General features: G+C 51.1%; 1 protein-coding gene across 1 annotated transcript in view; it reads right to left on the bottom strand.

Moving 5' to 3' along the window:
* Positions 1–1,059: 1,059 nt before the first annotated feature.
* The window catches only part of TRIP4 (thyroid hormone receptor interactor 4), a 33,502-nt gene continuing 18,839 nt past the window's right edge, over positions 1,060–15,722 (bottom strand). The window contains exons 12-13 of the mRNA XM_064456940.1: positions 6,238–6,340; positions 1,060–1,280 (exon numbers count right to left, since the gene is read on the bottom strand). Of these exons, the coding sequence (XP_064313010.1) occupies positions 1,213–1,280; positions 6,238–6,340 (171 nt within the window). The 3' untranslated portion in view covers positions 1,060–1,212. The remainder of the gene's footprint in view (positions 1,281–6,237; positions 6,341–15,722) is intronic.

Genomic DNA, 15,722 nt, shown 5'->3' with positions numbered 1-15,722 from the left:
CCAGATCCACCATCTCCAGTGCCCCAGAGATCCCATAAAAGAGGAGCTATAAGATGACTCCCAGGGAAAACACAGTGTCCAGCTGCCAAGTTTCAGGGCAGGCAGACAGCTGGCACGAAGGCTTCACACCCTCTTCCTCCTCTCCACTGGGGTAGCAACAGGAACTGAGGCAGAGGGCTGGGACAACCTGCAACCAGTGACCGTGCCAAGCAGCTGAGCCTGCAGCCCTGCTCTGCTCCCTGCCACATCCCCAGGGAGGAGGAGGAGGGATGCCAGCAGTGCTGGGGAGTTGCTCGGTCCCCTCTGGAGCAGGGTGGGCTCTGGGGAATGAAGAGCACCTAGACCACAGCAAGGCAGAGCCTGGAGCAACATGGCACGAAAGACTCCCAGCCCAGCAAACACCAACATGCAATGAGCATAGACGCAGCAACACAGGGAGGCGCTGAAAATGAATTAAAGAAAAAGGAGAAATTAATCTTATTCATGAGGTAGAGCAGGTTTTTAACTCATGCACACAACTACTAGAGCTGGGGGGCAGGGGCGTCACCTTTTACAGGGCGGCTGCTGCTTTGGTACAAATCAGGAGAAAGATGTAAGGCTGGGCGCTTCCTGGTAATGCCAAGAGTTGTAAGGGCAAGCTCCAGCAAGCAAAAAGCCTCCCAGCAGGAACAGAGCCCACCTTGCACCCTGAGTTCCCTGCATCCCCCCAAGTCCCCTGCATGCCCTCAACAGGGCTTGGGCTTTCCAGCTGCTGGGAGTCATCCCCCTCACCCCCCATTTCTCGTCCTTCTCCTGCAAGGCCAACACCGCAATGGGTCTGACCCCATCCTGCCAAAAGACCTCGAAGCATATTTTGGGGAGGAACATGTTGCCAAAGCCAGGACGGAGCCACCTCCTGCCTGCTGAGACAGATGCAGCTGGTCTGGCTGCTGTCCCAGGATCCAGGGCTCACCGGAGATGCCAGCACTTGGGTGAATCCCACCTGTCAAGCTCCATCTCCCACCAGCCCTTGTCTGCAGCATACAACTTCCCAGGAAGCACAGGGCTGTTGGGCAAGAGCTTGGTGAAAATCAGTCTCTTTTAATGCTTTTGAAATACAACGGATAAAGCAATACCTAAAAAGCGCTCTTGGATCTGTCTTGCACCTGCTTTCCAGAGTCGAGGACCATCCTGGCACTCTTCGGTGGGAAAGTGGTGCTGCTCCCCCACGGCTCACCCCATCGCTTTCTGCTTCATTAACCCCTTCTTTGCTCCCTGATGGATCTTTGCATCCAGCTTCCCTGTAAAGAGGGGATTAAAAAAAAAGGGAAAAAAAACAACAAACCCTCATCACTCTTTATTTTTAAATGCTATTTGCAATGCAAATCAGCTGAAGGCAGCGAGGTCTCCTAGTTAGTGAGTTCATGTCACATTCAATTATCATGCTTGAGGAGCCAGGCGTTTCCAGCTGCTGTGGCTTCCCTCTGCAGGCCCAACACTGGGGCGCCGGGGGCAAGTGTATCCGACATGGCAAAGAGATGCCAGAGAGGGGTAAATTCAGTGAGGAGGAGAGTAAATTGACATCCAGCACTTTCCCGTTGCTACCAGGGGGCGAACTGATGCCCTCAGCCACCCACAGGATGTGTGTCGACATGTTTGAAGGAGATGGGGGACCATCAAGCACCATGTCAGGGGACATGTTTCTCTATGGCATGGGGGCTTGGGGACAACAAACCCTACGCTTGGGGATGATGATGCAATGGGGCACACAATGTGATGGGGGTCAAACACTCTGTGCTGCCAAGTTGGTGGCTTCCAAGGCCACCAGCTGGGAGGGACATGCTGCCTTTGCCAGTGAGCAGCACTTCAGGGGGACCCAGGCACCCACGGCCAGCTGCTCTGGTAGGACCTGGAGCAAATGCTGCCTCCCCTTGTCCTTCATAGCCCTCAATGGCTTTGCTGCCAGCTCCACTTTCCCACCTGGGAGAGAAGCAGGACACCAGAACATGGGATTTGGGCAACTCCTGCAGGAGAAGCCAAAAGCCAGGCACAGCAAGCAAGCCAATGCACTGCCTTGGAGGAGTGTCCCCATCCCTCTCTCCTTGCCTGTAAAAAAGCAAGGATGCTCCTGCTCTCCCAGGCAAAGCTCTGTCTGCCAAAAGGGAGAGGAAAAAAGGGAAGGTGAGCTTAAGCAAGGCAGCACAGCAAAGAGCCAGCCTCTTGGAAGGGCTCTGCCATCAGCCAGCACCGGTCCCCTCCTCTAATGAGACACATCTCCCCAGGAGCTTGCCTCCCTGCCTCTGCTCCCGTGTCTTCCCATCCTCCAAATGCTAGCCTCATCCTGTCTCTGTCTGGTGCTGGGAGCAGGGACAGGGCTTCATCACATTGCAGAAGCCTGCAGGAAAAACTGCAGAGCCTGTGGTGAGCTGGGGAGAGCGGCCCCGGTCCCTGGGGAGCATCCCCTGTGTCCCTTGGGAGCAAGAGGTGGCCACTGTGGCCACACCGTCAGGAGAGGAAGCAAAGGTATCAGAGCTTGATCCCAAGGAGGTGGACAGACAGACCCCGTCCCAGCAAAATCCCAGTGAGGTGGACGGAGCCAGAGCTGGCAGGCACCTCATCCGGGTCCCACAGCATCCTCCCTCCAGGGAATCTAGCCTGGTTTCACCCCATGGGTGAAGCATGGCCCACGCAGTCCCTGAGAGAGCTGTATTCTCCAGTCCAGCTACAGCACCCAGCAGATCTCATCCCTGGTGGGGACCAGATCCACCAGGCTCCAAACGGGTCCCACTTTGGCCGCTGCTCCAAAAACTGCTGGCAAATACCCATGTGCCGCAAGAAGCAGGTGCTTGTCCAGAGCAAATGGCTCCAAACAACGCAGAGATCACCACCTTCTCTTCAAACCCAGAAAACTTATCAATTTCAGCTCAACAAAGAGTCCAACAACACTTTTTCCAGGAGAGGCAGTTTCAAAACTGCTTTGCTCAGGATGTCCCACCAGGACAACCCAGACTCCCTGAAACCGGTCCTCCTTCAGCTTGAGTTTTGGGCCAGCCCTGTTCCTGTCTGAGACTGAGAAAAAAGTTCAATGCACCAAACCCATAACACATGCAAAAACCAAAAAGCGAGCAAGGGTTTACAGGTCGCTGTGCCATAGATCCGCAAACTGAAACGCAGCTACAGTCAGGTCAAAATTGGAAGAAGGAATGCTGCTGCTATCTCAGCGCAGTAGCTGCCAAACTGCAGCCCACGGGACACAAAAGGGTGTCTGCAAAACTCTTCCACCATCACAAATTAGAAAATTAAAACTGAGGCAAAGTGAAAGGGCAAAACAGGGCATTACTTGAAGCATCTGTTTTCAGACAGTGTTCTCACCCTGAGCTGCAGAGTTTGGATGATGCTCTCCTCCAAGGTTTGGGAAATCTACTGTCCCTTCTGCCCCCCCTGTGTGGGAGACAACTTTCCCCACTTCCCTAAGGATGGGGAAGAAGCCCCCTCCTTGCAACGGCTGGAGTCAGCAACAGGCACCCAAGAAGGCTGAACCAGCATGGCCAGACTGTCCAGAAGCAGCGTGTTGGGCCAGCACGTCACCAGGCTGTGGGGTTTTTAGCAGGAGAAAGGCAGTGAGTTCACACTCACTTCATGCTCTGGTCCCCACCACCACCTGGAGGTCTGTGTCACCTCCAGGGCTGTAAGCTTCATATTTAACATGCCTGCCTGCTCCTCCTGGACCCCAAAAGCAAACTGGGAGGCTCCTTGGCTCTGTCAGCTGGCAAAGATAAAAACAACACATGGGTAACCTTTAGGAAAAGGCTAAAAATAAGGCAATGGCCCAAGGGTCCCCTTCTCTTTCTGCTCAGTGATTTAGGAACTCTTATACTGCACTGCAACATGTCCCTTCGTCCACTCCTCCACACTCTTCCAGCCATCAGCTGTTGAAGGGAGGTTTCTGAGCAATGCTTGAGGGAGGCTTCAAGGAAGCTTTGCCCATATTCAAGGAAATCTCCCATGTGAACTGCCACCAAGCTTCATCCTCATGTGCTGAAACTAAGCGGGCACATGCCTGGGGACAGCTGTGCTCCCAAACACAATGCAAACGCAGTGCCCATTTCTTCCACACAAACAATAACCCTGGCAGCAAAAAACAGGCTATGTTAAGTTTCCCCCCACTCCCCATCCCCGGGCTGCTAAAAACGACTAATTTGCAATAGAGAAGCATTCGGATGTCATCGCGGCAAGGTCCATGCTGTTATCTGGCAAGAAAAACTGCTCCAGCTTGGCTTCCCAACAATACAAACTGGCATTTTGTCATGGCTTGAGCCAGGCTTCAAGGAGACCAGGGCAGCCAGAGAGCTCAGCTGGGGATGTGAGCCGACACCTTACCCCTGCTCTGCTTCCAGCTTGGAGAATTAAGCTTTTGACTGCCTCGGACGAGATGCCAGCACCTATTAAAGCAGCACCTTACCCCAGTGAAAGGTCAAACCCTTCCCTGCTCCTTCCCTAGGCTGTCACAAATTTCACCCAGATGGATGACGTCCCCTCCAGAAGGGGAAAATGCAACTCCACAGCCTCCCCTGCCACTCCCCTCGTGACAGCTCCTGTTGGGATGGAGGGCAGGAAAGGCAGGGCCAGCAGCAGGAGAAGGCAGCGCAGGCGGCTGCCAGCACAGCTGGCTTCCTTCCAGGCTGTTAGACTGATCCTTCTCCAAGCAGGAAAGTGTCACAACACGAAGGAAACGATGTGACAGATGGGGAGGGGACAAGCAGCGCCTGCACCCGGTGAGGCAGACATGCAGAAGCTGGCCACCCTGTGCTCACACCACGCAGCAGCTTCTCCTTCAGCCGCTGCCAGCAGCTCTCCTCCTAACCACAGCCAGATGGAGGCAGATGTGGCAGTGAAGGGGCATAAGAGAGCCTGTATGAGAGCAAGGCGAGGTTAAAACAAGAGAAAAAAGAAAAAGAAAAAAAGAAAAAAAGAAAAAAAAGAAAAAAGAAAAAAGAAAAAAGAAAAAAGAAAAAAGAAAAAAGAAAAAGAAAAAGAAAAGAATGAGATGCAGCAGCTGCTCCAGTATGCAACAGGAATGACTGTTCCACCGCAGCAAAGATGTCTGCATCCTAAATAACTCAGCGCAGCCCAGCGTGCTGGGAAAGACCCGTCCCTGGGGGAGGACAGTGCCGCTAGCAAGATCCAAGTGCTGCAGCTCACCAAGCGTTGTTTGTTGCCATCAGCTGAATGCACCTCCCAGATGTTGCTACAAAAGGCAGGGAAGAAACCAAATTGTTTGGCCCTGCTCAATACCCCAGCAGGGCAGGAACACCCCCAATACCCCAGGAAAGACCAAAGCCATGGGAGAACAGTGCTTCTCTGAGCAGTGAGGGGGAAAGAACCTCAAAAACAACAAATATAACCCTACACTGTGCTTCAAAAGCCCTGCCACTCCTGCACTACTAGATAATTACTCCCGGAGAACCATGCTGCAAACAAGAAAGAAAACCCAGTCATCAGCTCTGCTAAACAAACAGCCAAGACTATTTCTGCTTATGCTGCTTTTAGCCTGTCAAATTAATTTTTCACATCCCCTGAAAGCATGTATGGTGCCTTCCCTAGGCTGTGTGGCAGAGAAGCTGCTAATAAGGATGGAGCTGACTGCAGGCTCCCCAGCTGCTGCATCCCTCCTCCATTCTTTTTACAGCAGTGGGCAGGAATAACTGGCAGCCTGCAGAGGGGCTGGTGGCTCATAAAAGGAACTAATGACACTGGCAAGCAGAGTGCGGACAGATGCTGCAGCACTTCCTTGCAAGCTCTGCCAGGACATCCCATCCTGACGCCTGTGGATGGAGAACATCCATCTGGCCCTGTAGCTCTCACTGCTCCAAGCCCTCACCATCCTCACGGGCAAGAGGGCAATTTCAAACTGCAGGCAAGGAGCTAGCGCAGATCTGCCTGAGCATCGCTGTACCAGCTCGTATCCTGACCAAGGACGATGCCAGAAGCGGATCAGCTGCAGGCACGAGCGCTCTTTGACTCCCGAGTGTTTGCAAAGGCAGGAAGAAGCATGTATTTGGAAGGAAGGAACATCTGGGAAAAGGGGAACTGAAGACAAAAAAAATTACAGATGTATTTGAGTCATTAAACAAACACCTACAGATCAAAGAGCGCAGGGCAAAGGTTGCGAACTCATATGGCAAAGGCAAGCAGAGGTGGTGATGAGAGCAGGCACGAAAGGCCATGGGGGGCATCTGTGGAAACTTTACTACTTACAGATTTTGGGTTTTCCTTTGATGGGAAACTTCACAACCATCTCCTGGGGATTAGTGCAGATAAAGACAAATGGAGACCCGGACTCCTGGCTCAGATCCGGATACTGCAAAACAGAGACACACACACAAAGCAGAGTCAGACCGACGGCCGCGGGTGTGAAAAGAGCTCAGCAGTCAGGAGCAGAGAAAGCTTTATTTAAGAGATGGGTTATATCTAGGCTGTAGCAGCTAAGACTAAACCAGTTCAAGAACTTTTCACTTTAAATAAATAAATAAATAAAACAAATTGCGGGTTTGGGTCTTAGTCAATAAGCCCCTAGGCTAAGCATCCTCCCATCATGCCTCTGCCAGGGCTTGTTCCCTTTTTGGTTCTACTCACCAAGCTGCTTCCCTGTGTGCTCCCTAACCCTTTCCAGCACCCTTTAGCACCGGCCTGTGTTTTGCCACTTAAAAGGTGTGGTTTCACACTTCGCTTAAGCTGATCTAAAGCACAGGATGTCAATAGAGAAGCAGTCAGGAGCCCCGCCCTTCCAAGCTTGCCTACTCAGTGCCTGCTTTGCACTAGGACCAATTTCCAGCCCAAAGCATTCCTGCATTCAGCTGACCAGGGCTGTGGGTACCCCCACCAAACCCCAGCAGGTGGTGGACAGCACACCAGCACCTCAACCAAAACAGCTTGGCCAAGCCAACAGAATTATGACCACCAGAAGAGTGGCCACATCTACTAAAGCAGCTGTCCCAGCTGCAGATACACGCCCATCTCTTCCTCACAAAGCTCAGTCTAAACACAAGGGCTTTGACATTTGGAGAGCATGCACCATCCTGCTGTGGGACGTGCATCCCTTGAGATTCGTCTGCATCTGAAGGGCTAGCAGTAGAAAAACCGCTTGTGGCGTGCCAGGTCAATGGCTCAGAGAAGTCAGCTGTCTCCATGCAGGGCTGGCTCCGCACACGGAGCCTACAGAGAGATTTCAATGTGATGAAGACCTGGAGGAATTTTATAGGAAGAGTATAAACAGATTGTTTCTCTCATTCACCATGGGAGAAAAAGGAGAGAAAGAAAAACCACTGAGTGAGGGAAGTGCACCAAAGTCCTCTCCGGATGCAGCTCGGCCTCACTGGTGTTCAAAAGTGAAATGCAAAACAGTAATAAAAAAATGTATGTACCAATCATCACTTCAGATTCCATCAGCTGCAGATCTTGCGCTGACAGGTGCAGAGGTGAGGGCATGCCCTAAAGGTGCTCCAGCCCAGGAAACCCAGTTCAAACAGAATGCGGAAGTAGTTTTCCTTCCATGGGAAAAATGCCTTTTTTTTTTCTTTTTGTTTCCCTGCCTTCCTTAAGCAGATCCATCAAGGCTGCTTGTAGGGGACTGGATGCCAGACCAGATGGAGCAGCGTGTCCTGGCAAATCCCCCATTTGTTACTAACAAATGATTCCTAGGCTAAGTGTTCGAAAAGCTCTCACCGACCTGCCAAGATGAGTTTGGATTTGCCCTGGAACAGCTGGGCACGGAGAGGGGAGCAGGGAGCACCCCACTCTCTCAGTACTGTAGCAGGGCTTGGCAGAGTTGCCAGCGGTTATGGGAGATTTACAGAAGCCTGACACTGGGATTGGATCAACTGGGGAAAGCATTTCCAGCCCCTCTCATTTTACAGCAGTGTGTAAGAGCTGTTCACCGAGCAAGACAGCAATGTGTGTGCAGTTAGCTGCAATGTACAACACCCGCGCTGGGGGAGGAATAGCTGCACTGATCTGCATTGCATGCAGATGCCCTGCTGTACCAGTCTGGGGTTGGAGAGGTTTCTCCCTTTTTTTGTTTTGTTTTTTTGGCTGAGCCACATTACTTGACTTGCTTCCACTGCTCCATGCCGATGCCAGGATTTTCATTTCCCATCTGCAGGGAAGAGGATCTTGGAAGGTTGGAAAGAGCCAACATGAATATCCCCAACCAATGCTTGGCGAGTGCGGAATGCTGGAGCTGCTTTATTGCTGTCAGCATCCTGCGTGTGACTGGTGGCTCCTCCACGGCCGCAACACCCGACTTACCCAGCAGCTCCCACACCAGCAAGGCCTCCAAAGGTCAAACCATAAAGTGGTGAGGCGTAAGCCACCATCCAGACCTGATCACAGAGGTGGTCCATCGCCGCTCTACTACACATGATTCAGCCAGTGCCTTCTTCAGCCAGGCTGTGTGGCCAAGACCAGTGTGCTGTCTTGCTGCCTGGAGTATGGCTGCTTCCCAAATCTCCTTAGCCACCATCTCCTAGGTGGACCTGGACATCACTGTGTCCCCCTTCATGCACCTTACAGGCCCTCACACAGGGACTATGCCTGTGGCAGATACCCCAGCATCGGCAGCAAAAGCAACAGCCAGGTTGGTTTCTCCACTGACAGCTTTCATCCAAAACCAGGATCAAACCTTCAGCATCAAAAGCTTCCAGATCAATCCGATCCCAAGGCCAAGGCAGATGCCACAGCTGTGACTCAGGTTTACACTTCCGTGCCGCAGCCTTTCATCTCCACTCCCAGGGTGAGTTTCTGTACATGTGCCAAATCCGTCCATGTCCTGCATTTTAAAAGCCCCAGTCCTTCCTCTGGCATCCCACTCCCAGGAGGCAGGGAAGGAGCCCCTTGTCGAGCTGCTACAGTTAAGGCTTCCTATTGTACCTACTCCGGAAACCTCTTATCCCATCCTGGTGAACAACAAAAGCAGAATATTCCTGCCTGCCGGAGCTGAGAAAAAGCCATAACCCTTTCCTCTGCCTAGAGGCAAGATGCTCCAGGTGGAAAAGCTGGGGCTGAGCTCCCCCAAGATGCTGAGCCCTCATAAGATGCTGAGCCAACCTAGTGGCCAGGCTCCCCTCTTCCCCCAGTCCCTTCCACAAGTCAATTCAACTCATTCATCCTGCAGAAATTTAGGGGGCTTTTGGGTAAAGTAAATTTTCTGCTGGGTTAATGGGCTGAACTGCTCAAAGAAGGGGCCAGTGAAGCAGGTGAATGGCAGGAGCATGTGGCCAGGTGCTGGTAGGAACCGATACTCCTCTTGGATAGCAGCAAGAGGTTAGATATGCCTGCTGCATCTCTTGAAACCATTGCCTGCAAACTGAACAGAGAAACAGTCAGAAATGCTTTTGCTGCACAATGCATCACTAAGACCAGCCTCTCCTCAGTGTACCTGTAACCAGCCGCCAACATTTAACGTGTTTAGAAACCACCTCCATGAAGTCACCAGAGCTGTTACTATTTCCTACGCAAAATCTCTCCCTGTTGCTGCTCAGTCCCCTAAACAGTGCTCTCGACATCATGCATGATCACCATGAGCAACGTTGCCAGTAGGCACTTACGGACTGTACCTACACTATCTTGTCTCATCATCAATGGGATCAAGACAGACAGCATGGCAGAACAGCGGCACCCCTTCACCTCTACAGCTCTTTCTGCAGCTTAGCTCAGAGCTAAGATATCGCTACCTACCTGCCCAACACCGGGGACACCTCTGCTATTGGCAACTCCTCAGTTAACTTACACTCTCAGTGGAGACACTGCCACTTAACACAAGTGCCCGCGTTACATCTTCCAAAGCCACCCAAGTATCTAACAAGTAAAAAACTTATTTATCAATGTTTTTGCTGTAAGAGGTTGGTCAAGTCCCTCTACAAGCTGCAACATAGTAGGTTTAGAAGACAGAGAACCAATTTACTCCCAACTACTACACCCCACAGACAGCGGCCACTGCCCATCGGCACTTCAGCAGACCTGAGGCTTGTAGTAAAAGCCCAAAAGGCACACCTGGTGTGCCAGAGAGAGAAGACAGAGTATATCCCCAGTAAAGAGGATGTGCAACAGCAATTTTTTAAAGAAAAGGTCAATTTAGAGGGAAACTGCACTCCCTCTCTACAAGAGACCAAGAATCAAACCCAGCCAGCAGCCTGATGGAGGATGTTCCTTCCTAATTTCAACAATGCTCATCATTACAATCTTGAGAGCATAAATAAGAGAGGTGCCAGTACTCCGGCCTTTGACACTGCCTCTGCCGGGAACCAGCTCAGCATTTAGGAGAAGGTGGCTAAAAAGACCCTCTACAACACATAAAGGCCAGAGGCCAGGTTGTCCCTCAAGAAGGAGAAAACCCACCCTCCTCCAATCCTGCAGATGAGCAGGAAAGCTCAAAAGAAGAGAGTTATGCAATGTAACTACAGCATTAAAAAAATAATAATTCAGCCTCCTTTCAGACCTTCTGTCACCTTGTAGCAGACTTGCAATGAGGCAGTCGGGAGGACGGTGGGCTCCGTGGGCTGCAAACAGCCGGCACAGCTTACCAACTGCTGCTCCAGCCCACTGCTTCGCACAATCAAAAACCCCACGTACGCTCTCCATACACCGACATCTGCGCAACCACCACCCTCCTTGCTCATCCCATTTCTGTGACTGCACCAGTCGGGCTTCAATTTGCTGCTAACAGGTTTGTAAGATCCTAGCTGTGAACAGATTAGCGGGGGGGGGGGGGGGGGGGGGGGGGCGGGGGGAAGCAGATCTCAGTGTAGCTTAACACAGGCAGAAAGAGCTCAAGGTTAAATGTAGCTTCTGAGTACAAGCTGGAAAAGGCAGCTGAGTGCTGGGCTCCTCTGAAAACCAGCCACCAGATTTGCCCTCTCACTGGAGCCGGCGCTTTGAACATACATTAAGTGGCTATCAGATTTCCCCAACAGCCACCCTAATCAAGCTGCAAGCAGGGATAATTGCTAATGAATGTTCCCTACACTTTGTTTTCACCATCCCTCATCTCCCATCACCAGCTTGTCACCACCAGAAATAGCAGCAGGGCTGCCCAACCTCCCCACTCTGCAGCCCACAGCAAAAGAGCAAAGGAGGGGACAAGCCAGCTCGGAGCCAGCAGAGACATGAACCCACCTTCTCTGACATTTGAGAAAAAAAAAAATCCTGCTAATTTCCCACACACACTCCAATCTGTTGAAGTATTTTTTCCCTGATTTGGGTAAAGCCTGCAGGGGGATGCGGGGGCAAGCTTGCCCAGCATCACTGGAAACAATAGGGGGCTTGGGACCCTTAGCTCGTCCTGATTACGTCTCAGCAGCAGAAAAAAAAAAAAAAAAACATGGAAAAGGGCTGTCCTGATCCCCTCGATTTCTTCACTCCTCCCCAATAAGCTGTGTTTGCTTGAACCTGAGTGCCATGAACCGAAGTCAGGGGAATTGAAAGAGCCAAAGGAAAACACGCTGGGGGAGGGAGCCAAACCATCACTAACAAGATGAGCTCTGCTCCGGTGCCTCCGAGGAAGGAACAAAAGCACTGCGTGCAATGGAGCAGCATCTCTGCACAGCACAAAGCCAAAACACTCCCCAGCAGCTTCATTAGCAACCTTTCAAGAGCATCTTTTGCTCTCATTAAGGTCTCCAGATACAAAAGGATACAAGCAAACACAGTGCAAGAGACCAAATGCCAACACCAGGTGGGAACAGCCCCAGCATTTTACACAGGCTGGCCTACAGAGCCCTGCAATGCAGACTGAGCTCTCCTCCACTCTTCTTGCCCAACAAGCATGCGCCCACCCAGCCCCGGTGCACATCCTGGTTAGCCAAAACGTGGCAGAGAATTGCACGCTGGAACCTGTAGTTATTTGGCGGGTGGCTACCACCCTCTCCACCTTAACAGCTGCTGAGGGGTGGCCTTGGGGCACTAGCATCAAACAGCAAGGAAGTGGTTGAGAAGTTCTGCAAGGTTAATAATGGAAAGGGTTGAATCATTTTCCTGGCGTGCCTCCTTGGTGAACAACAGGGGAAATACAGCTCACTGTGCCAGGCAGCACCGGGCCAGGACACCAGCTCCAGCCTTCACTTCCCCACTGCTAAGAGCTTCGAAATAAAAGAGGCAGCGCTGGAAAGCAACGCTGTCTGGAAAGAATAAAAGCAAGCAGAGCCCATATGCTGGCAAGACTGCTCACCGTAAAATGCATTCAAAGGGGAAAAAAAAAAAAACCAACTTGGCAGAGAGGCATCCCCTCCAAAAGAGCCGGGCTGCTGTAATCGGTGGTGGCAATAAATCAGCTTTCCCCAGCAGGCAAAAACAGGCACTGGGCTCTTCCCCAGGCATTATGAGAAGGCCCTTGGCCACATGCAAGGGAGAGGAGCAGAATGCGAGGCATCCCCTGGGAGCCAGGCACAACTTCCTTCACCCGTTTTCTCAGTGATTTGTGGGAAAGGCAGATCCGTTCTTCTTTCACGCCTCATAAGCTCCATAGCTGTCAGACTAACGTAACAGGTAATTAACTACTAAACAGCCATTTTCTCCTCCTCTCCGGAGGGAAATTGCTCACCAGCCAGCTAGAAAATGTTTCTTCAGTGGTTTGCAAAGGGGAAAAGAAAGTCGGGAGTTTCTAGGAAGTGATGCAGCCAAAGAAGGGCATTCACAGGCACCAGCAACATGGACATAAGGATGCATGAGAAATGGAGCCCTCAAAAATGAGACAGGTAATGATTATCCGGTTGTGGATGGCAGAAACTCCCCAACTGCAGATTGAGCACCACCAACAATAACCCCAGTTCCCACCCACAGATACCACACGGAACTGCCCAGGTACAGCTGGAGCCAGAGCTGATCCCGCACTTAAGCTCAATTACCAGCTCAGTGGTCAGTCTGCAGGTAGGAGTTATTCAGTATCAAAACCACAAAAAAAAAAAAAATCCCACCCTTCTCACAGTCTGCAGGACCAGACTTCAAGAACGGCTTTTCCAAGAAGAGTGGTATTGAAGCATCGTTCCCCCATCCGTTGTTCTAACAGCAGTAGTCTCTACCGACTCTTTAGACAGACCTTCACTTTTGGGAATTATCTAGCCAATCTCCCAACCCATCCTTCACCCTGAAGTGCTCCAGGGCACATTAGCCCAAAGGTGACACCTGACTGGCAACAGAAGCCATCACCTGCGCCAGGAGATCCAGGTTTGCCACCGCTCTGTGTCACCTTCTCCTGACTCAGACCTCCGGTTTTGGAAAAAGCCTGCAGAGCACCAAGTGCTTCATTTTGAGGTTTGATCTCCCTCATGACATGGTCTTACATCACGCTATCAACTTCTGAGCACATTTCCAAGCATCATCTTTTAAGGACCCATTCCCTCTGCCTTAGCACAGGCCAACCAGCCTTTGGCCCGTGAAAAATATAACATTTTCCTAAACAGAAATCGCAAAGGAGATCCAACTTTCTAAAAACACCAGATTTTCTAGCCTGAGGCAGAAACATCCAGTACTGCAGCCTTGTGAACATGCACCCAAGGAACTCTACATGCTGCCCTTGGCCGCAGAAGACCACATGGATGCAGAGACCACTCTGTGGAGGCTGGATTAGAAAAGGGATGCGTGCTGATATTCAATCCAAAACAACAGAATAGGCAAAAAAAGGAAAAAAAAAGCAGGTTCGCAAAGAAACACAAACAAAAGCTGGCAGCCAAACTTTTGTTTGAAAGCCTGTCAGGTCTAGACTGCAACGTGTGAGGAAGGAACAGCTCGAAACCACAGCTGCTAATGGTTATGGATTTGGCAATCAAAATGTCTTTGTTAAAAAAAAAAGTTAACTGCCTTACTATTGAGGTTACAAACCGCAGCCTTGATGCATTGTTGCAGTCAACATCCTCCCTGCTGTTTTTGAGAGCTTACATCTGCTGCTGGCAGATCATGTGCTGGCATAGACTCTCTTCGTGAGGATGTGCAAGGGATTTTGCTAGCCTGCCTTCCTTTCCCCTTCTTCCCACAATGGTGTCTGTCAGTCCTTGCCTGCTCTGCTCCTCACATGCTTAGCTGGTACACAACCAGATCCAGACGCAGCAGGCTGGAATCGCCACAGGATCCTTCCCCCAGCTGGTCAGATCCATCCAGTGGGTGTTCTCCGCCTCCCAGCCCCAAGCCCCTCTCTCGTCGTGTTCCTACACCACACGCTGTACTTTCATTCAAAGGGCAGGGGAAGCAATTAAAACGTAGTAAGTAATAACAGGACTTTGAAATGTAGATTTAATATTCAAACTCATGCTGGTGCATTCAGATTTTTAAAACACTGAGCAGTCTGCCAGGCCTCCAGTCCGCAGGGAGACCCAGAGAACTCAGCGGTGCCAGCAAACACCAGGCACGTTGCACTCTCCCTGCTCTCCCTAAACCGGCGTCACAGGACCTACAGCCACCAACACCCTTCTGTGGCTCAAATCCCAGGCTGAGGAAATACCCGCCCATGGTAAACCCTACAAGCAGCGCAAGAAGGGCTTGTGATGTTTATAGAGAGCCTGATGATTGTTGGGGGAAACTGGGTGGACTTGGAAAAATATTCAGTAGTGTACTAGGCTCAGCTGAAAGAGCCACTTTCATCCTCCCATGCCAAAGGACAGTGGAGGGAGGGCTAACCTCAGCTGCAGTGCAGCCCCACTGCCCATGCCATCGGATGAAAGCTGGCAAAGAGGAAAGAGGCAATGGGAAGGAGGAGGCAAAGGGAAACCAGGGCACCTGCTTCTGCTCAAGCAGCTCAGAACACCTGCACCCTGCTAGATACAGCCAGACATTTTCAAGCAGCTTCGTAAAGTCCTTTCACAAACCAGAGCTGCAAGCAAAGGGGTAAAAACAGCACAGTCAAGCGCAACAGGTGATGGACATCAGCAGAACTTTGAAAGTAAAACCTAACTTTAGTGTACACAGCCCTGCACAGAGAAGGCATCTGTGTCCTTGCCCTGGTTTACTTTGGCAGTCGCCACTCCCCACGCTGACCCTTGCTGCTACTCCCTGAGGAGGTGTGACGCTGGCAGCTGCTTCCAGCTATTGATTCAATCCCACCAACATGATGGGATTTCTCACAGCCCAACATGCGGCAGAACCAGGATATGCATCTGAGCGACCGGTCCGTTCGGGGTTATGAAATGGATGACACACCAAAGAAAGCTTAAGCAAGCGTAGTCCTTGGCACTCATACATTTACTGCAGTGGTTCTATTCTGTAGCTGCCAGCTCCCCTGCCAATTGGGGTCACCACCTACACGGCCATCATGGCTCAACCTGGTGGAGCTACAGCCAGACAGCAAGGGTGTGGGGAACCTGAGCAGCAGCCAGGCTTGAGGTGAATTTTATCCAACCTTTGGTTTCAGGATTAAAAAAACCACAAACACCAAGGCAGCAGCAAGTATCAGTGACCACACCTGAAAGGAGGGGGAAAAAAAAAAATCCCAGATCACTGACTAGTTTGCTGAAATGGTAGCAGAGGCTAAGTCCACAGTCATCATTATTTAAGTCATATGCTTCAACCTTGGCTTCGTTTTTTCCCTAGGGTCTAGGAAACCAGAGGAGAGGGCAAGCTAGCCTCTATCATTCTGTTTCTCTAGCATGTTAATGCATTCCTAAACTAATCATCATCAAGTGACAATCTCTCCTTCATCTTAACAGACTGAGCAGTGGCCTCAGTAAACCTGCTGGCTTATGCAAGGCAGCTGGAGCCTT

This window comes from Phalacrocorax carbo, chromosome 7 (genome assembly GCF_963921805.1).
Source record: "Phalacrocorax carbo chromosome 7, bPhaCar2.1, whole genome shotgun sequence".
Lineage (NCBI taxonomy): Eukaryota > Metazoa > Chordata > Aves > Suliformes > Phalacrocoracidae > Phalacrocorax > Phalacrocorax carbo.
Note: the sequence above shows the minus strand (reverse complement) of the source record. Positions and strands in the feature narration are given on the sequence as shown.